We start from the raw sequence: 21,934 nt of genomic DNA on the forward strand, positions 1-21,934 counted from the left end.
CACACCTCCTCCTCCTCCCCCCCCCACACCACCTCCCCTCCTCCTCCCCCTCCACCTATTCTCATCTTCCCCTCCACCTCCTCTCCTCCTCCTCTCCCCCCACCTGCTCCCCTCCTCCTCCCCATCTCCACCTCCCCTCCACCTATTCTCCTCTTCCCCTACACCTGCTCCCCTCCTCCTCTTCCCCTCCTCCTATTCTCCTCTTCCCCTCCACCTCCTCCCCACCTCCTCTCCTCCTCCTCCCCCCACCTGCTCCCCTCCACCTCCCCTCCTCCCCTCCTCCTCCTCTCCTCCTCCCCCCCACCTCCTCCCCTCCTCCTCCTCTCCTCCTCCCCCACCTCCTCCCCTCAACCTCCTCCCCTCCTCCTCCTCCTCCTCTCCTCCTCCCCTCCTCCTCCTCTCCTCCTCCTCCTCCCCTCCACCTATTCTCCTCTTCCCCTCCACCTTTTCCCCACCTCCCCTCCCCCTTCTCCCCTCCACCTATTCTCCTCTTCCCCTCCACCTCCTCCCCACCTCCTCTCCTCCTCCTCCTCCCCTCCACCTCCTCTCCTCCTCCTCCTCCCCCCTCCACCTATTCTCCTCTTCCCCTCCACCTCCTCCCCACCTCCTCCTCCTCTCCTCCTCCCCCCACTTCCTCCCCTCCTCCTCTCCTCCTCCCCCCATCCTCCCCTCAACCTCCTCCCCTCCTCCTCCTCCTCTCTCCCTCCCCTCCTCCTCCTCCTCTCCTCCTCCTCCTCCTCTCCTCCTCCCCACCACCTCCTCCCCTCCTTCCCCCCACCTCCCCCTCCTCATCCTCCCCTCCTCCTCCCCACACATCCTCCTCCTACTCTCCCCCACCTCCTCCCCTCCTCATCCTCCCCTCCTCCTCCCCACAACTCCTCCTCCTACTCTCCCCCCATCTCCTCCCCTCCTCCTCCTCTCCTCCTCTTCTCCTCATCCCCACACCTCCTCCCCTCCTCCTCCTCTCCTCCGCTCCCCACCTCCTCCCCTCGTCCTTCTCTCCTCCTCCCCCGACCTCTTCCCCTCCTCTCGCCCTCCTCCTCTCCTCCTCCCCCTCCTCCTCCCCTCCTCCTCCTCTCCTCCTCCTCCTCCCCTCCACCTCCTCCTCTCCACCTATTCTCCTATTCCCCTCCTCCTCCTCTCCTCCTCCCCACACCTCCTCCCCTCCTCCTCCTCTCCTCCTCTCCCCACCTCCTCCCCTCGTCCTCCTCTCCTCCTCTCCCCACCTCCTCCCCCCTCGTCCTCCTCTCCTCCTCCTCTCCTCCTCTCCCCACCTCCTCCTCTCCTCCTCCTCTCCTCCTCTCCCCACCTCCTCCCCTCGTCCTCCTCCTCCTCCCCTCCACCTATTCTCCTCTTCCCCTCCTCCTCCCCTCCTCCGCCCCCTCCTCTCCGCCTCCTCCTCCTCTCCTCCGCCCCCTCCTCTCCGCCTCCTCCTCCTCCTCTCCCTCCGCCCCCTCCTCCTCCCCTCCTCCTCCTCTCCTCCTCCTCCTCCCCTCCACCTATTCTCCTCTTCCCCTCCACCTCCTCCCCACCTCCTCTCCTCCTCCCTCCTCCTCCCCCACCTCCTCCTCCTCTCCTCCTCCCCCACCTCCTCCTCTCCTCCCATGAGACTAATAAGAGAATCACCATCAAAGAGGTGATTTAAATACAGCCCCATAGCAGACACACACACAAACTCAATAATATCCTCTCTAGTAGACACACACATTGAGACACAGACACACACACAAACTCAATAATATCCTCTCTCGTAGACACACACATTGAGACACTGACACACACATGCACGTGTGCGGACACATAAACTCGCTATCCCCCACCATCTCCCTGAAGCGAAGTATTGGATGCCACTTTTACAATTAGCATAGTGTTCTCCTCAGATGCCTGTTAAATAAGTTGTGAACCCCCCCCCCTCCCTCGGTGACCCCATCTTTGAACTGTATCTTGGTTTCCGGCCAGCAGGTTTCCCTTTAATGAAAAGAAGGAAACGGTCAATAGAACGTGTTAAATGGGACACAATGTGCAGGCGGGTATTTGTTGAAATTCTCCAGCGCTCAACGTATTGACAGTTTGTTTTCTGGGGCCATATGTGCCGATCAATCTCAGGCCGGGCCAGCCACGCTGAAAAATGAAAGAGCAGATTGCTTCTGCTGGCGGTGGGATGACGACTCACTATTTGGCAAGTGGGGAAAAAGTGGGAGAAAACGAGCCCGTGCCAGCCCTTCTGACAGAAAGTGCACCCCAGAGAGGACTTGGGCATTGTGTATCTTTAGAAAAATGTGTTTTTTAATGACTGATAGCAGCTGGAGTCCTTCACAGCAGTTCAGTTCCAGCTGCACTTTTACAGGAGTGGATGTGTGTGTATCAGATTCCTGCCCACATTGTGAATATTCATTATATGTTAACTGTAGGACACTTGAGATAAAAACATCTGCTAAATGGTTACTGTTGGAGATGTCTGCCAATGATGTGAGAGGACAGGAACTAATCGAGAAGTGATGCAGACAAGTTTATGATCAAAACTATAAGGTTTGAGTAACAATTACTATTTAGTCCTTAATTAATTACTATATTAATGTATTTCTATCAGTTTTGGGATGGATGCATTGTGAGCCAGTGCCCAGGGCAAGAACAACAGAAAGCTAACGTTAGCATTTTGAAGGGCAGGGACAATTAATTAATTCCTTGTAAGCTAATCGTCTGCATTAATGGGAATCCTTAAGAATGCTACTGAACGTGATTCACATGTTAAGGTGTGTGCATGTGTGTATGGGGGTTTTAGCAGTCCCTGTTTAACCCACTGCTCATTAGAAACATACTCTTAAAGAACATAGTTTTTCCTGCCAATGTTCACACACACACACACACACACACACACACACACACACACACACACACACACACACACACACACACACACACACACACACACACACACACACACACACACACACACACACACACACACACACACACACACACACACACACACACACACACACACACAGATAATAATATCTACTTGCTTCTATAATTGTCAAGCACTCTGGGAGAAGTGTATATCTTTCCTATGAAGGTAAGAAACAGATGTTATTCACACAATGTTTGACTAGCATTCTCATTTAACTAACAGCCAAATCACATTAAGTCTCCTGTCACCTTAAGAGTTAATTGAGTTCTCATTGATTCTCTAGTCTTACTCTGCGTGGCATTTTATCTAACAGCAGTGGACTTACTTCCTTAGAAAATGGTTGCAAATGTTTTGATTAGGAGGATAGTGTTTTACTGACAAAAAACAGCTACTATGTTGTAAATGAATTATGGAATAAGTTAAAGAATGTACAGCTCCACAACGTTCTAGCGACCCTTTATTGTTGCCTGAGCCTTTCTATAGGAAATAGATACAGTAAGGAATACATACTCGTGTATAATTTGTGGAGGTTGTGTAGTTAAATACATGGTGTGTGTAATATTTTAGAAACAGTTAGAATAGAGTGTACAACTGCACATGTATCTCTCTGAGCCTGTGTGTGTGTGTGTGTGTGTGTGTGTGTGTGTGTGTGTGTGTGTGTGTGTGTGTGTGTGTGTGTGTGTGTGTGTGTGTGTGTGTGTGTGTGTGTGTGTGTGTGTGTGTGTGTGTGTGTGTGTGTGTGTGTGTGTGTGTGTGTGTGTGTGTGTGTGTGTGTGTGTGTGTGTGTGTGTGATAGTTAGTGCTGCTGGCTCTGCAGCATAGTAAAGGTGTGTGTGATAGTTAGTGCTGCTGGCTCTGTTTTCTGCCGGGGGCTCCTGTCGGATCACAGGTCACTTTTCAATGGCCAAAGTCCCTGTCACACACTCACTCATACACACTCATACTCACACACTGCCAAAGTCCCTGTCACACACTCACTCATACACACTCATACTCACACACTGCCAAAGTCCCTGTCACACACTCACTCATACACACTCACACACTGCCAAAGTCCCTGTCACACACTCACTCATACACACTCACATACTGCCAAAGTGCCTGTCACACACTGACTCATACACACTCACACTCACACACTGCCAAAGTCCCTGTCACACACTGACTCATACACACTCACACTCACACACTGCCAAAGCCCCTGTGCGGATGACTAAGAGCATCCTGGATCAGACACACACACACACACAAGGGTTATTGAGTATTGACCCAAACGCAGAAGCATGAACATCTGAACGTGTCTTTGGAGCGAGCTGTGTGTGTTGGTGTGTGTACGTGTGGTGGGGTTTAGAGAATTTAACTAAATTCACATCAACACACTATGGAACACAAAGCTTTTACTATCTCATCCTGGAATATATAAGGTCTGAGGTCATCTGCCTTTGGCCTAAAGAGCAGGAACCTGGACTTCATCAAAGAAGTCGGAAATACAGACATTGCCATCCTATAAGAAACCTGGTATAGAGGAGACAGACCCACTGGTTGCCCTCTAGGTTACAGAGAGCTGGTAGTCCCATCCACCAAACTACCAGGTGGGTGGTATAGAGGAGACAGACCCACTGGTTGCCCTCTAGGTTACAGAGAGCTGGTAGTCCCATCCACCAAACTACCAGGTGGGTGGTATAGAGGAGACAGACCCACTGGTTGCCCTCTAGGTTACAGAGAACTGGTAGTCCCATCCACCAAACTACCAGGTGGGTGGTATAGAGAAGACAGACCCACTGATTCCCCTCTAGGTTACAGAGAGCTGGTAGTCCCATCCACCAAACTACCAGGTGGGTGGTATAGAGAAGACAGACCCACTGGTTGCCCTCTAGGTTACAGAGAGCTGGTAGTCCCATCCACTAAACTACCAGGTGTGAAGCAGGGAAGAAACTCAGGAGGAATGCTCATTTTATATAGAGCAGACCTAACCCACTCTATTCAATTAGTCAAAACAGGAACATTTTACATGCGACAAGAAATGAATAAGGATATTATTGCAAGATGTGTGCTACCTTTATCCCCCCAATAGAATCCCAATACTTTAACGAAGACAGCTTCTCCATCCTAGAGCGGGAGATGAACCGTTTCCAGCCTCAGGGACATGTACTAGACTGTGGTGACCTAAATGCCAGGACAAGAACCTGACACTCTCAGCACACAGGGGGACAAACACCTACCTGGAGGTGACAGCATTCCCTCCCAAATACACTCCCCTAGACCGAACTATGACAAAATACCCAGCAAAAACGGGTCACAACTTCTTCAGTTCTATCGCATGCTGGGTATGTATGTACATAGTCAATAGTCGGCTTAGAGGGGACTCCTATGGTAGGGAAACCTACAGCTCATACCTTGGCAGTAGTACTGTAGATTACTTTATCACTGACCTCTACCCAGAGTCTCTCAGAGCGTTCACAGTCAGCCCACTGACACCCCTATCAGACCACAGCAAAATCACAGTTTACTTGAACAGAGCAACACTCAATCATGAGGAATCAAAGCCAAAGGAACTGCACAAAATTAAGAAATTCTATAGAAAGTTTTCCTGTAGAAGGAAAGTAGTGTAGAAACCTAACAAAAAACAATTAGGCAACAACAAATTAATTCCCTTTTAGACAACACCCTGGACAAAACATTGCACTGTAATAGTGAAGGTGTAAACTTGTCAGTAAAAAGCCTAAACAATACATTTGACCTTTCAGCTTCCCTATCAGACAACTTAAGAAAATGTAAAACAATGACAAATGGTGTGATGAAGAATGCAAAAATCTAAGAAAGACATTTTAAAACATATCCAACCAAAGACCCAGAAAACCTGAGCCTCACACTATGGTGAATCACTAAAACAATACAGAAATACACTACGCAAAAAGAAGGAACAGCATGTCAGAAATCAGCTCAATGTAATTGAAGTATCCATAGAATCTAGAATCATAGAATCTAGAATCATAGAATCATAGAATGTAGAATCTGGAAAACACTAAACAAACAACAACACAAAGAGTTATCTATCCAAATGGAGATGTACTGTATGGGTAAACCACTTGTCAAATCTTTTGGACTTTATATCAAGGAAGAATAAGCAAACACATATACATGATCAATTCAAATGATTGGAATCAGCTATTAAAGACTACCAGAACCCACTGGATTCTCCAATTACATTTAATGAACTACAGGACAAAATATAAACCCTCCAACCCAAAAAGGCCTGTGGTGTTGATGGAATCCTAAAATTCCAATTGGCTATACTTAAATTATTTTCATCCTTAGCTCTGGCATCTTCCCCAATATTTGGAACCAAGGACTGACCACCCCAATCTACAAAAGTGGAGACAAATTTGACCGCAATAACTAATGTGGGATATGTGTCAACAGCAACCTTGGGAAAATCCTCTGCATTGTCATTAACAGCAGAACATTTCCTCAGTGAAAACAATGTACTGAGCAAATTGATTTTTAAAAACGGTGCTGGGGAAAAACATACGACATTATTAAATCCATGTACACAAACAAAAAGTGTCCAGGTAAAATTGGCAAAAAACACACATTTCTTTCGTCAGGGCTGTGGGGTGAGACAGGGATCAGAAAGGGATGCAGCTTGAGCCCCACTCTCTTCAGCATATATATCAACAAATTGGCGAGGGCACTAGAACAGTCTGCAGCACCCTACTAGACCTCACCCTACTAGAATCTGAAGTCAAATTTCCAAGGAGGGCCTACAGCAGCATATAGATCTTCTGCACAGATTCTTTCAGACCTGTTCCATCTAGACACCGTTGCCCTAAAGCACACAAAAAACATCAACGCCACAGGTAACTTCCACAAAGCTGTGAACGATCTGAGAGACAAGGCAAGAAGGGCCTTCTATGCCATCAAAACGGACAAAAAATTTGACATCCGAAATTAAGATCTTCGAATTAGGATACTTGAATCAGTTATAGAATCCATTGTCCTTTATGGTTGTGAGGTCTGGTCTGCTCACCAACCAAGAAATTACAAAACGGGACAAACACAAAATTGAGACTCTGCATGCAGAGTCTGATTACGTGACACGTTGGAAAGTATTTACCAAAAAACAGAGCAAAGTGGAATGTTATTTGCCCCAAAACAGAGAGTACACGTGGCAGAATACTTGACCACTCTGACTGACCCAAAATAAAGGAAAGCTTTGACAATGCACTTCCTAACCTACTGACAAATGTATGACCATCACAGCAGCAAGATTGGAAGAACAACTGCAACCCATATTTGTTTATTTATTTTTTAACTATTTGCACATCAATATAACACTGTACATAGTTGTAATATGACATTTTAAATGTCTGTATTCCTTTGAAATGTTTGTGAGTGTAATGTTTACTGTTCATATTTGATTGTTTATTTCACTTTTGTTTATTATCTATTTCACTAGAGAGAGAGGGGAGATATGTGCTGTCTGGTCTGTGTGATCTAGTTAGTTGACCTGTGATTATTATTTAACATGTATGTTCCATTGATAGGCCGGTGTGATGTGAGCGCGACAGTGAGACAGAGGAAGAGAGAGAGACAGAGAGAGAGGGGAGAGAAAGTGAGAGAGACAGTGAGAGAGTGAGAGAGAGAAACAGAGAGACACAGAGAGAAAGTTACAGAGACAGAGAGAGAGGGGAAGAGAGAGACAGAGAGAGAGGGGAGAGAGAGAGAGGGGAGAGAGAGAGACAGAGAGAGAGGGGAGAGAGAGTGAGAGAGACAGTGAGACAGTGAGAGAGAGAGAGACAGAGAGAGAGGGGAGAGAAAGTGAGAGAGACAGTGAGAGAAACAGAGAGACACAGAGAGAAAGTTACAGAGACAGAGAGAGAGGGGAAGAGAGAGACAGAGAGAGAGGGGAGAGAGAGAGAGGGGAGAGAGAGAGACAGAGAGAGAGGGGAGAGAGAGTGAGAGAGACAGTGAGACAGTGAGAGAGAGAGAGACAGAGAGAGAGGGGAGAGAGAGAGACAGAGAGAGAGGGGAGAGAGAGTGAGAGACAGTGAGACAGTGAGAGAGAGAGAGAAACAGAGAGAGAGAAACAGAGATACAGAGAGAAAGTTACAGAGACAGAGAGAGAGGGGAGAGCGAGTGAGAGACAGTGAGAGAGAGAGAAACACAGAGAGAGAAACAGAGAGATACAGAGAGAAAGTTACAGAGACAGAGAGAGAGGGGAGAGCGAGTGAGAGCCAGTGAGACAGAGAGAGACAGTGAGAGAGAGAGAAACAGAGAGATACAGAGAGAAAGTTACAGACAGAGAGAGAGGGGAGAGACAGTGAGAGAGACAGTGAGACAGAGAGAGAGAGCACAATTAGACCAACCAAATCATGAGAAAACAAAAAGATAATTACTTAACACATTGGAAAGAATTAACAAAAAAACAGAGCAAACTAGAATGCTATTTGGCCCTAAACAGAGAGTACATAGTGGCAGAATACCTGACCACTGTGACTGACTCAAAATTAAGGAAAGCTTTGACTATGTACAGACTCAGTGAGCATAGCCTTGCAATTGGGAAAGGCCGCCGTAGGCAGACATGGCTCTCAAGAGAAGACAGGTTATTTTTTATTTTACCTTTATTTAACTAGGCAAGTCAGTTAAGAACAATTTATCATTTTCAATGACGGCCTAGGAACAGTGGGTTAACTGCCTGTTCAGGGGCAGAACGGCAGATTTGTACCTTGGCAGCTCAGGACTTGCAACCTTCCGGTTACTAGTCCAACGCTCTAACCACCAGGCTACGCTGCCGTGTGCTCACTGCCCACAAAATGAGGTGGAAACTGAGCTGCACTTCCTAACCTCCTGCCCAATGTATGACCATATTAGAGAGATATATTTCCCTCTGATTACACAGATCCACAAAGAATTTGAAAACAAATCCAATTTTGAAAAACTCCCATATCTACTGGGTGAAATAGCAGTGTGCATCACAGCAGCAAGATTTGTGACCTGTTGCCACGAGAAAAGAGCAACCAGTGAAGAACAAACACCATTGTAAATACAACCTATATTTATGCTTATTTATTTTATTGTGTGTCCTTTACCATTTGCACATTGTTAATACACTGTATATATTTAACATGACATTTGTAATGTCTTTATTGTTTTGAAACTTCTGTATGTGTAATGTTTACTGTTCATTTTGTATTGTTTATTTCACTTTATATATTCACTTTATATATTATCTACCTCACTTGCTTTGGCAATGTTAACACATGTTTCCCATGTCAATAAAGCCCTTGAATTGAATTGAATTGATAAGTTTATAGATAAGTTTAAAAAATATATATATATAAAAGTAACAAATAATTATAGAGCAGCAGTAAAATGACAATAGTGAGGTAATATACAGGGGGTACCGGTACAGAGTCAATGTGGAGGCTATATACAGGGGGTACCGGTACAGAGTCAATGTGGAGGCTATATACAGGGGGTACCGGTACAGAGTCAATGTGGAGGCTATATACAGGAGGTACCGGTACAGAGTCAATGTGGAGGCTATATACAGGGGGTACCGGTACAGAGTCAATGTGGAGGCTATATACAGGGGGTACCGGTACAGAGTCAATGTGGAGGCTATATACAAGAGGTACCGGTACAGAGTCAATGTGGAGGCTATATACAGGGGGTACCGGTACAGAGTCAATATGGAGGCTATATACAGGGGGTACCGGTACAGAGTCAATGTGGAGGCTATATACAGGGGGTACCGGTACAGAGTCAATGTGGAGGCTATATACAGGGGGTACCGGTACAGAGTCATTGTGGAGGCTATATACAGGGGGTACCGGTACAGAGTCAATGTGGAGGCTATATACAGGGGGTACCGGTACAGAGTCAATGTGGAGGCTATATACAGGGGGTACCGGTACAGAGTCAATGTGCGAGGGCTCTGGTGAGTCGAGGTAGTTGAGGTCATATGTACATGTAGGTAGAGTTAACGTGACTATGGATAGATAATAAACAGAGAATTGCAGCAGCGTGAAGGGGGGGGGCAATGTAAATAGTCTGGACAGCCATTTGATTAGCTGTTCAAGAGTCTTATGGCTTGGGAGTTAGAAGGTGTTGAGAAGCCTCTTGGACCTAGAGTTGGTGCTCCGGTACCGCTTGCGTTGCGGTAGCAGAGAGAACAATCTATGACTTGGGTGGCTGGAGTCTTTGACAATTTGTAGGGCCTTCCTCTTACACCGTCTGGTATAGAGGTCCTGGATGGCAGAAAGCTTGGCCCCATAAATGTACTGGGCCGCTCCAGATGTACTGTGTAGGACTGGAGTAGTGCCACACCCAGCCACAGTGCTCATAAATACTCTAGTACCCAATAAGTAAGCTAATGACTGTTTGACATCCTGAGACAGACAATACAAACAGGCCAGGCTGGGGAGTCTCTCTGTGTCGGTCTCTCTGTCTCCCTCTCTCGCTCTCTCTCTCTCAATTCAATTACATTGAATTCAAAGGGCTTTATGTTTACATTGCCAAAGCAATGTTTGGTAAATTCTCCCCTATGTGTCAAGTAATTATCTTTTTGTTTTCTCATGATTTGGTTGGGTCTAATTGTGTTGCTCTTGCTGTCCTGGGGCTCTGTGGGGTCTGCTCTCTGTCTCTCTGTCTCTCTCTCTCTCTCTCTGTTTCTCTCTCTCTCTCTCTCTCTCTCTCTCTCTCTCTGTTTCTCTCTCTCTCACTGTCTCTCTCACTTTCTCTCCCCCTCTCTCTCTCTCTCTCTCTCTCTCTCTCTGTTTCTCTCTCTCTCTCTCTCTGTTTCTCTCTCTCACTGTCTCTCTCACTCTCTCTCCCCTCTCTCTCTTTCTCTCTCTCTTTCTCTGTCTCACTGTCGCTCTCAATTCAATTCAAAGGGCTTTATTGGCATGGGAAACATACAGTATGTTTACATTGCCAAGACAATAATATAATAATAATTTTAATATGTTCATACTTTTGGCAGAAGGTTACGAAGTGCAGCTCAGTTTCCACCTCATTTTGTTGGCAGTGTGCAAATAGCCTGTTTTCTCTTGAGAGCCAGGTCTGCCTACCGCGGCCTTTCTCAATAGCAAGGCTATGCTCACTGAGTCTGTACATAGTCAAAGCAGTCCTTTAAATTTGTGTCAGTCAGAGTGGTCAGGTATTCTGCCACTGTGTACTCTCAGTTTAGGGCCAAATAGCATTCTAGTTTGCTCAGTTCTTTTATAAATTCTTTCCAATGTGTCAAGTAATTATCTTTTTGTTTTCTCATGATTTGGTTGGGTCTAATTGTATTTCTGTCCTGTGTCTGTTCACAAACACAAACAGACGCCACAGAGCCCCAGGACCAACTTGCTTAGGGGACTCTTCTCCAGGTTCATATCTCTGTAGGTGATGTCTTTGTTATGGAAGGTTTGGGAATCGCCTCTTTTTAGGTGGTTGTAGAATTTACCTGCTCTTTTCTGGATTTTGTAGTGGGTATCGGCCAAATTCTGCTCTGCGTGTATTATTTGCTATTTTACATTGTACACAGAGGATGTTTTTGCAGAATTCTGCATACAGAGTCTCAATTTGGTGTTTATGGAAGTTACCTGTGGTGCAGATGTTAAGGTGAGGTAGTATGTAATGAGGTAATGATATGGGGTCAGGCAGTATGTGTGAAGATTAACATCTCCATCCTTTCCACCCCCCTCCCTCTTCTCCCTCCCTCTCTCCCCCTGTAGACTCCATGCACGTAGAGGATGTGGAGGCGGTGCAGAAGCTCCAGGATGTGCTCCACGAGGCCCTGCAGGACTACGAGGCAGGCCAGCACCCGGAGGACCCTCGTCGGGCAGGCAAGCTGCTGATGACCCTGCCCCTGCTCCGCCAGACCTCCACCAAGGCTGTGCAGCACTTCTACAGCATCAAGCAGGATGGCAAGGTCCCCATGCACAAACTCTTCCTGGAACTGCTGGAGGCCAAGGTCTGATTGGCCAACCACGTCCACCAACTCCGAAATGTCAGTCAATCACACACAGGCTCCTCCCATTGACCCCCCCAAAACCCCACATGACATCTGAATTTCCCAAACTCGCCGCCCACTGAGAAAGATCGGTGGGAGTAACCTCTGAACTTTAATCTCTGACCTCCGTGCATTAGGGGAGACACTGACACTGAGACGAGATCTCTGCTGGAGGGTCGTCTGTGTACAAACTATAGCCAAGTCATAAACCAGCTACCATAACAATGGCACTGTAAACTATTGACTATCGACCTCGTGTCACTTATACATAGAAGAATTATTAACAATGTGATTATTGACTATTGACTGCTAAAAATATTGAAAGGAGGAATTTAAAAAAGAAAAGTGAGAGAGAGACACTGCTCTGGTTGTCTTAGCAGCAGATAGACTGTAAAGCTCCTTCTTCTCAGTTTCCCAGTTTTTACAGGACATGCACTGCAGAAGAAAAAAGAACATTAACAAGTACTTTTTGTTGATGATTTTCATGAAGAAATGGACAAAGATAAGATAAGAGGAGAGGAGACTTGCCCTGCCAAAGGATGGAGATCCATTCAGTTGATGTCCAGCAAACTTAACCATCAGCCCCAAACACCTCATCTGATAGTCTGAGGCACCGTCTGGCCTGCTTAACTACAGTGTTAGAACACACACAAAGTTCCCACATGCCAGCCGATAAGATCGTTGTCATCACCCCCAGCCTTCCCTTTGGGTTTGTCATTTGAATCACTTACAGATATTAGACTTCCTCTTTACCCCTTTCTGTTGTCTTCCAAAGTGTTTTTACAGACAAGAAGTAGTGGCTTGATTGTTATTGTTTTCAGGGAGATGGTGAAGCTTTAGTCACTCATGCAATATGAATGAGAGGTACAGGAGTGCTGAAGGGACATATTTATGGTTGTTGCAACTTTTTTGGTCTTATTTTTATTTAAATGAATAATGGTGTAAGTATATGGTTCGGTCATCATATATGGTCTATGATTATTTTATTTAGTTTATATTGTGTTAATAAGAAATCAATCAATAAATGTTTATTTCTATCAGCTTTACCACTTTCAGCAATTATATATGAATATATATATAGATATATATATGGATCGAATTTGATCTTCTCCAAGCAATAGTCATTTAAAATGAGGGTGCATATTAACATGTATGCAATTAATGTTTGTGCCAGTCTTCGTTGGGAAATGTTAACATTTCTACCAGGTGTAGCTTCTCTCTCTGTGCTAGCCATAGGCTATTAGATGACATAGTCTTAGACTCAAACTAACCCAAGGGTAGAGAAGCACCATGAATGTGGAGGCAAGCAAATAACTCATGCATTAGACTCTGAAGACCACCCTTGTACCAACAACAGTAATCTATAGCCAAGATATAATACTAAACTAGCATTTAGGAAAGCTAAACTGCAACTGGGTCATAGGAAGGAATGAGGTTGGGATTTGGTCCAGGGTTTTTGTAAACAGATTAAGAACACCAATATCCGAAATCTAGATTATGACGTAATCTAATATAAAATGGCAACTGGTTCCAGTTGAGAACCTAAACGATAAATCAAGTAACCTACGTCACTCTCTGTAACAAATATGTCAGTATTATTAGTAAGGGGTATTTTCTGAACCTTCTTAACCATTGTATATTGTAAATTAACAGATTATAATTCTAATCTAATACATTTTATCGGAATAAAAAGAAAAAAAAAGGAAAAAAAAATGAAAAATTGTAGTTCAGCCTCTCAGTGTTTCATGTTTGTTGTGCTTTTTCTGAAAACGCTCCCTTTCTTTTCTTTCGTTGCTTTTGTTTCTTCCCTTTTGTTTCGCTCAACGTCATCGTTGTGTACTTTCTGGTGGTGGTTCCAGTGCTCGTGGCGTGCGCTTTTTTAGACACAGGGTAGAAGTAGATCAAATACTCTGAAGATAAGGGTCGGCGTGTTCTCACATACCTACCGACTCACCAGGAAACAAGGCTCTTCTATTTAGCTAGTTCTGCTAGATCAACAGATCAAACGACTATATCATCATCATCATAATAACCTATACTGGCGTAGAAGAGGATAACAAGTATCTAATGGAAGAAACAACTTATTTCAAAAGGGATCCTTTGTGTAACTTTCTTGTAGAATAACATTGTATATCTTAGGTTTAGTAAATACAAGGAAAAACACATGTGAGTACTTCCGAACGATAGCTGACTTTTTTTTGATAACTTGCTGTACTGTACATACTGCTTTCCATTCAGAAACAGCTACGTTGTAACATTATCTAAACTCTTTGAGGTTGCGAAGGGAAATAACATTTTTTTTTAAATGTTTTTGTTTTGTTTTGGGGTTAACGTTGTGTGTTTACTAAAAGCAATGAAAAAAAGAAAGATGAAAATATTGTTATTTTCTAGGACTAATGGGGGGGTTGTGTTTCTAATGAATTTATCTGCTTCCTTGGTCCTATGTGTTAACTACTGTACCATCTTTTCATCATTGGCTAAACATAAAGAATAGAGCATGATTTGGAGAAAGTATTTAACTGAAAGTACTTTCCCAAATGCAGGTCCCAGTTGAATCAATTGCAGATAACAGGAAATGATACTTATGTACTCACTCTGAATTTTAAAGCTGTATTTTAAGGCCAGGTGTGGTTTCATGTCAACAGCAGCTAGCTTGGTGTGTCAGTTTGAACATGTTTAACACTTCAGATACTGCATGATCTGGCAGTGGTGTTTGACTTTATCTGCAGTTGTGTATTGGGCCTGAATTCTCTATACTCACTAATGAGGAAGACAATAATGTCAGAGTTGTTGTGGGAAACATGTTGGCTCGTCTATCATTTCCATACACAACTCCTGGGAGAGAGCTGTTTTCTTCTTCTCTGTCTGTTTCTGTTTTTAGTTGATGTTTCTGTCAACTGTTTGTCCATTTTCAAACCGATACTATGTACTGGCCAATAAAAGGAGCTGAAAGAGAACACAACCGTCTCTCAGAGGTGACTTAAACTGAGCTGAATTTGATGTTGAACAATATTTGACAAACCATAATAATAACATAATAATAATAATCACAACCTTGCCATAGAATAAGGTCAAAGGCTTAGTCTTCAACATTGTACCTTCCAGTCTCAAGACATGGTTAAGCATATTAGCTACACCATTAAATATTCAATATTCTTAGTAAACATTAAAGTTATCATAACAACACTGCTCTTGTGTAAATTATGGGCACATATATTGTTGGCCTACTCACGTAGTTGTAGCATCTTAAATCATACTGAGGTTTTGCTGTGTATCTTTCAACACCTTTCATGGATCATATTGAAGAGAGAGAGAGAGAGAGAGGAGAGTAATTTAGCCATAACGAACGAGGGCGTTTATTCTCCCAACGTGATGTTGTTATTTAAAGCAATATGACTGTGCAACAGACAGACGGACAGACGTTGCACTTTGTGTTTGAATTAGATCAATGCTGTATCTATTGGACTATTTTATCATTAGAAGATACGGAATAAAGAAATGAACATGTACAAACAACTGCTATTTTTTATGAGAAGTGAAGGAGAATAGTGAGTGTTAGTCAAGTAGGTAATTATGCCGAGGTGTGCTTATACATACCACGTGTGTGCTTAGGGTATATCCTGGCTGTCTGACATGCACATGTATGACAATATAGAGGGAGGGGGAAAAGGTTAAGAAAACGGAGAAAATAATATATGATTAAAATTATGAAAAAATATCTGAAAAATCTTTCCGACCAGGAATTGCTGGGACGCCTTGAGAGACATGTCCGTAGTTCTAGATGTGCTCCACATCAGTTAACGATTACCTGTATATTTTTGTGACGTGTGTATCATACAGTGTGCTCCAACAATATGTCCATTTGTGTAAATGTATTTATTTGACATTGTATATATTGTCCAATGCAAAAAGAGAGACCTATGATTCTGTAACTACGATCAGTTCAGATGTGTTACTCCCATCATGCCATTCAGGATAACGGTAGAGCAATATTAAAACATGCTTCCAGGTTTGACCTTTCTGTAGGTACCGAGTGCTTCTTTACCACACACACACACACACACACACACACACACACACACACACACACACACACACACACACACACACACACACACACACACACACACACACACACACACACACACACACACACACACACACACACACACACACACACACACTAACAGTGGGAACTCCTCAGTTTTCGTTCTGCTATTCCTGTCGTTGGCTTTGTCCTCTCTGTTTCAGTGATGTCCCATACTCCCTTGGTATTCACAATAGAGTCAATAAACCACAGAGCTGAGATGAAGGAGGAATAAAAACTCCCCCGTCCGCCAGGAGAGAGAGACAGAGAGGGAAAGACCAGGGAAGGGGAAGAGAAAGAAGGCTGGCAGGTCTAACACCAAAAACAATCGAACATCGATCTCTTGCTTCTCTTCGGCTTGGACTATTCCACTCCCTCTTCCAACTAAAACCCCCGGCGTTCAGCCATGTGCCCTCTGTCCCCAGCTCTGCTCTGTTAATACGTAGCAGCAGTAATGTGGGCATATATTTAATGTTCTGAAGCAGAAGCGTTTAAGCCTTTCAAACGGGGAGCACTGACCTCCAGGCAAATATTTTTCAACAAGATGACATCAGTAGATATTAGCCGAGCAGGGCCCAATGGTGCTGGAGAGATTTTAAAAATATTTTTTATTATTTGTCGCCAACGAACGCCACGGCACAAATGTTTTACTGCTTGGCTTCAGAGTTCATTTATTTTATTTTATCTTTATACCATTGATTCATTATTATGATACAATAAAAGCTACTTGAGCATTTCAGCTGCTGAGTGCCATTGTCGTTAACCTTGTGGAACGCCCCAAGACCTCCTGTGCATCTCTAATGACTATTTTAACTCCCCCTCTATCTCTCTCATCCTCTTTCTCTCTTTCGATTTCTTTACTCCTATCTCCCTCCATCTCCCTCCATCTCTCTCTCTAACTCTCTCTCCATCTCTGTCTCCACCCATCTCTCTCTCTCTCCACCTCTCTCCACCTCTCTCTCCACCCATCTATCTCGCTCTCCACCTCTCTCCACCTCTCTCTCTCCACCCATGTCTCTCTCTCCACCTCTCTCTCTCTCCAACTCTCTCTCCACCTCTCTCTCCATCTCTTTCTCCACCTCTCTCTCCACTTTTCTCTCCACCTCTCTCTCCACCCACCTCTCTCTCCACCTCTCTCTCCTCTCTCTCCAACTCTCTCTCCATCTCTCTCTCCATCTTTCTCTCCGTCTCTCTCTCCATCCACCTCTCTCTCCACCTCTCTCTACACTTCTCTCTCTACCTCTCTCTCTCTCTCTCTCTCTCTCTCTCTCTCTCTCTCTCTCTCTCTCTCTCTCTCTCTCTCTCTCTCTCTCGACCCACCTCTCTCTCTCCACCTCTCTCTCTCTCTCTCGACCCACCTCTCTCTCTCCACCTCTCTCTCCAACTCTATCTCCATCTTTCTCTCCACCTCTACCTCTCTCCACCCACCTCTCTCTCTCTCTCTTCCCCCAATGCATTAGAGCTAGGAAGGCCGGCCGAATCTAAGGGAATCTAAAAGGGGCAGGGAGTAGCAGATAATGATAAAGAAAGGAACCATAAAAGCATATTCCTCATATCTCAAATGTAAGACCCCAGGAAGAGTAGCTGCTGCTATTCCAACAGCTAATAGGGATCCTAATAAAATTACAAGACACAAACTAGTGTTGTGTAACTCAAATGTCACCAGACACATTTAGAGTATTCTGTTGAACAAATTGAACTCTCCCGGAACACCTATAACATAAAATCTCAAAACATAAGGAACTTATACAGGCAGGCAGCTTTGAGTTAACCCTATTCCCTTCCGATTGTGATTTCACTGTGTGTTTTATCAGGTCAGGGTGGTTTCGCTGTGCGGGGGATGTGATTTCTGGCCCTTCAGTGCCATTGGGGTCAGGCTCCTTGGGTGCCATATCTGTTTTGGGTGCTGTCATCTGTGAGGTGCTAATGTGCGCTGCTTCGCACTGATGCCGTTTTGTCACTGAGTGCAGCCATTTTCCCTCTCAGTATCAACGCTAGGCCTCTTCTGGGATTCACAGGCCTGGTTACACACACACACAGTGGTAATGGGCTTTCCAGCTACCCTTCCCTAGAGACACACACACACACGCGCAGTCCAACCTACAAAAAATAACTTTTGGGGACAGTGCATGTGTGTGGATACACAGCCTGGTATCAATTGATAAGCGGATACATGTGTGTGAAGTCCTGAGTGTGTGTGTGTGTGTGTGTGTGTGTGTGTGTGTGTGTGTGTGTGTGTGTGTGTGTGTGTGTGTGTGTGTGTGTGTGTGTGTGTGTGTGTGTGTGCGTGTGCGTGTGCGTGTGCGTGTGCGTGTGTGTGTGTGCGTGTGTGTGTGTGGCTCGCGAGAGAGAGAGTGCATTTTTTGTTGTAAACCTTCAGGGTACATTAGTGTACATTTGTTTGGATAATCAGTAATCCACAATCCATGTTAAGGAAAATGTTGCTGCATTCAGAACACTTACTATCCTTATAAGGGCTCCCCATGTTGTCAACTTTAATTAGACATTTGTTTGAAGTCTGTAGTAGCTGTTTTGTCATATATATATATTTTATAAAGACTTGTTTTATTGTCACAAACACCAGATAGGTACAGTGAAATGTGTTGCTTTACAGCAGTAAAGGACATGTCCAGGCCTGGACATGACACACACTAAAACTGCAAAGTGCAAAATGGGTCGATTCAGAAGTTTTGAATACTTTCATTGTGATTGCGTTTGATTTATTTGTTTATTTCACCTTTATTTAACCAGGTAGGCCAATTGGGAACAAGTTCTCATTTACAACTGCAACCTGGCCAAGATAAAGCAAAGCAGTGTGACACAAACGACAACACAGAGTTACACTTGGAATAAACACGTGGAATAAACACGTGGAATAAACACGCGTACAGTCAATAACACAATAGAAAAAAAGAAAGACTATATACAGTGTGTACAAATGGTGTGAGGAGGTAAGGAAATAAATAGGCCATAGTAGCGAAGTAATTACAATTTAGCAGATTAATACTGGAGTGATAAATGAGCAGATGATGAAGTGCAAGTAGAAATACTGGTGTGCAAAAGAGCAGAAAAGTAAATAAAAACAACATTTATTTTACTAGGCAAGTCAGTTAAGAACAAATTCTTATTTTCAATGACGGCCTAGGAACAGTGGGTTAACTGCCTGTTCAGGGGCAGAACGACAGATTTGAACCTTGTCAGCTCCAGGGTTTGAACTTGCAACCTTGCAGTTACTAGTCCAATGCTCGAACCACTAGGCTACCCTGCCGCCCCAATATGGGGATGAGGTAGGTAGACTGGATGGGCTATTTACAGATGGGCTATGTACAGCTGCTGCTCAGATAGCTGATGTTTAAAGTTAGTGAGGGAAATATAAGTCTCCAGCTTTAGCGATTTTTGTAATTCGTTCCAGTCATTGGCAGAAGAGACCTGCAAGGAAAGGTGGCCAAAGGAGGTGCTGGCTTTGGGGATGACCAGTGAGATATACCTGCTGGAGCGTGTGCTACGGGTGGGTGTTGTTATCGTGACCAGTGAGCTATGATAAGGCGGTGCTTTACCTAGCAAAGACTTATAGATGACCTGGAGCCAGTGGGTTTGGCGATGAATATGTAGCGAGGGCCAGCCAACTAGAGCATACAGGTCACAGTGGTGGGTGGCATATCTGACCTTGGTGACAAAACAGATGGCACTGTGATAGACTGCATCCAGTTTGCTGAGTAGATTGTTGGAGGCGATTTTGTAAATGACATCGCCGAAGTCAAGGATCGGTAGGATAGTCAGTTTTACGAGGGTATGTTTGGCGGCGTGAGTAAAGGAGGCTTTGTTGCCAAATAGGAAGCCGATTCTAGATTTAATTTTGGATTGGAGATGTTTAATATGGGAGGAGAGAAGGAGAGTTTACAGTCCAGCCAGACACCTAGATATTTGTAGGTTGAGGTTGTGGTTGCATCATGCGTCACATAATGTCACGTTCTGACCTTTATTTCCTTAGTTTTGTCATTATTTAGTATGGTCAGGGCGTGAGTTGGGGTGGGCAGTCTATGTTTGTTTTTCTATGATTTGGGGATTTCTATGTTTCGGTCTAGTATGGTTCTCAATCAGGTGTCATTAGTTCCCGGGGCGCTGGGAGGGTGCAATGCATCCTATGGCTGCGCTCCACTCGTGCTGGGCAAATGTGGGAGTGGAGCCTAAGGGAGAGGTGCGTGTAGTATGCACTAGATCTCCCGTGCTTACCCACAGCCCGGTTCAACCTGTGCCTGCACTCTGGAGGGTCAGGGCTAGAGTAGTTATCCAGCCTGGGGGAGTGGTACCAAGGCTGCGCACCAGAGCTCTAGTGCTCCCCCATAGCCCGGTCCATCAGGTGCCTCCTCCGAACACCAAGACTCCTGGAGGTATCCCCAGCCTGGTGGGTCCTGTGGCAGCCCCACGCACCAGGCTGTCTCTCTGTCTCCTCCCTACAGGTGTTCCTGTCTGTCCGGCGCTGCAGGAGTCTCCCGCCTGTCCGAGGTCGGCGGAGAGGGCCGCCGTGTTTACGATGCCACGGAGGCGGACAATGAGGTGGAGAAAGACTGTGTTGAAGTGATGTGCTCGTCCCACGCCAGAGCCGCCACCACGGACAGACGCCCACCCAGACCCTCCCCTATAGGTTAAGGTTTTGCGGCCAGAGTCCGCACCTTTGGAGGGGGGGGGGGTACTGTCACGTTCTGACCTTTATCTCCTTAGTTTTGTCATTATTTAGTATGGTCAGGGCGTGACTTGGGGTGGGCAGTCTATGTTTGTTTTTCTATGATTTGGGGATTTATATGTTTCGGCCTAGTATGGTTCTCAATCAGGTGTCATTAGTTGTCTCTGATTGAGAATCATACTTAGGTAGCCTGGGTTTCACTGTTTGTTTGTGGGTGTTTGTTTCCGTGTCTGTGTTTTTCACCACACGGTACTGTTTTGGGTTTCGTTCGTTCCACATTTATTGTTTTTGTATTTCAGTTGTGTTCATGTGTAGTATTTCTTATTAAAAGAACCATGGACACTTACCACGCCGCATATTGGTCCTCCGATCCTTCCTGCCTCTCCTCTACGGAAGAAGAGAAGGAAATCCCTTACACATAAACGTAAAGTTGACATTAAACCCACATGGATGATCACAGTCTTTTCATGGATGTAACAAAAATAGTTGCTTTGAAAATCAATCCCTCTAGAACAGGGGTACTCAACTCTTACCCTACGAGGTCTGGAGCCTGTTGGTTTCTGTTCTACCTGATAATTAATTGCACACACCCGGTGTCCCAGGTCTAAATCAGTCTCTGATTATTGGAGAACAATGAAAAATGCAGTGGAACTGGCTTCGAGGTCAAGAGTTGAGTTTGGCTTCGAGGTCCGGAGTTGAGTTTGAGGGCTTTAGAAGGTTGTGAGTAATTGCAGTCATTTTGGTATGCATGCTGCTATATTCTGTCAACATGGAGTACTCACTTTTCTATTTTAAAGGGGCAATCAGCTATTGCTACATGCACCCTTTCATTCATGAAGAATATAGTAACTTAATAAATGCCACAAAGGTTTAGTTCAACTTTCAGAACACAAAATACAGTGCATTCGGGAAGTATAGAGACCCCTGGCATTTTTCCACATTTTGTTACATTACAGCATTATTCTAAAATGGATTAAATATAGTATTTTTTCCTCATCAATCTACACACAATAGCCTAAAATGAGAAAGTGAAAACAGTTAAAAAACACATTTTAAATAATGTATTTAAATGTATTAAAAACAAAAATCTAATATATATTTTTACTCAGTACTTTGTTGAAGCACCTTTGGCAGCGATTACAGACTCGAGTCTTCTTGGGTATGACGCTACAAGCTTGGCACACCTGTATTTGGGGAGTTTCTCCCATTCTTCTCTGCAAATCCTCTAAAGCTCTGTCAGGTTGGATG

At 44.6% G+C, this 21,934-nt stretch overlaps 1 protein-coding gene across 5 annotated transcripts in view; it reads left to right on the forward strand.

The window, feature by feature from the left end:
- The window catches only part of LOC124001765 (estrogen-related receptor gamma-like), a 323,078-nt gene extending 307,155 nt beyond the window's left edge, over window positions 1-15,923 (forward strand). For all 5 annotated transcript variants that reach the window (XM_046308812.1, XM_046308814.1, XM_046308813.1 and 2 more), the window contains one exon: window positions 11,638-15,923. In XM_046308812.1, the coding sequence (XP_046164768.1) occupies window positions 11,638-11,882 (245 nt within the window). In that variant the 3' untranslated portion in view covers window positions 11,883-15,923. The remainder of the gene's footprint in view (window positions 1-11,637) is intronic.
- Window positions 15,924-21,934: the final 6,011 nt, after the last annotated feature.

Source organism: Oncorhynchus gorbuscha, linkage group LG17 (assembly GCF_021184085.1).
Source record: "Oncorhynchus gorbuscha isolate QuinsamMale2020 ecotype Even-year linkage group LG17, OgorEven_v1.0, whole genome shotgun sequence".
Classification (NCBI taxonomy): domain Eukaryota; kingdom Metazoa; phylum Chordata; class Actinopteri; order Salmoniformes; family Salmonidae; genus Oncorhynchus; species Oncorhynchus gorbuscha.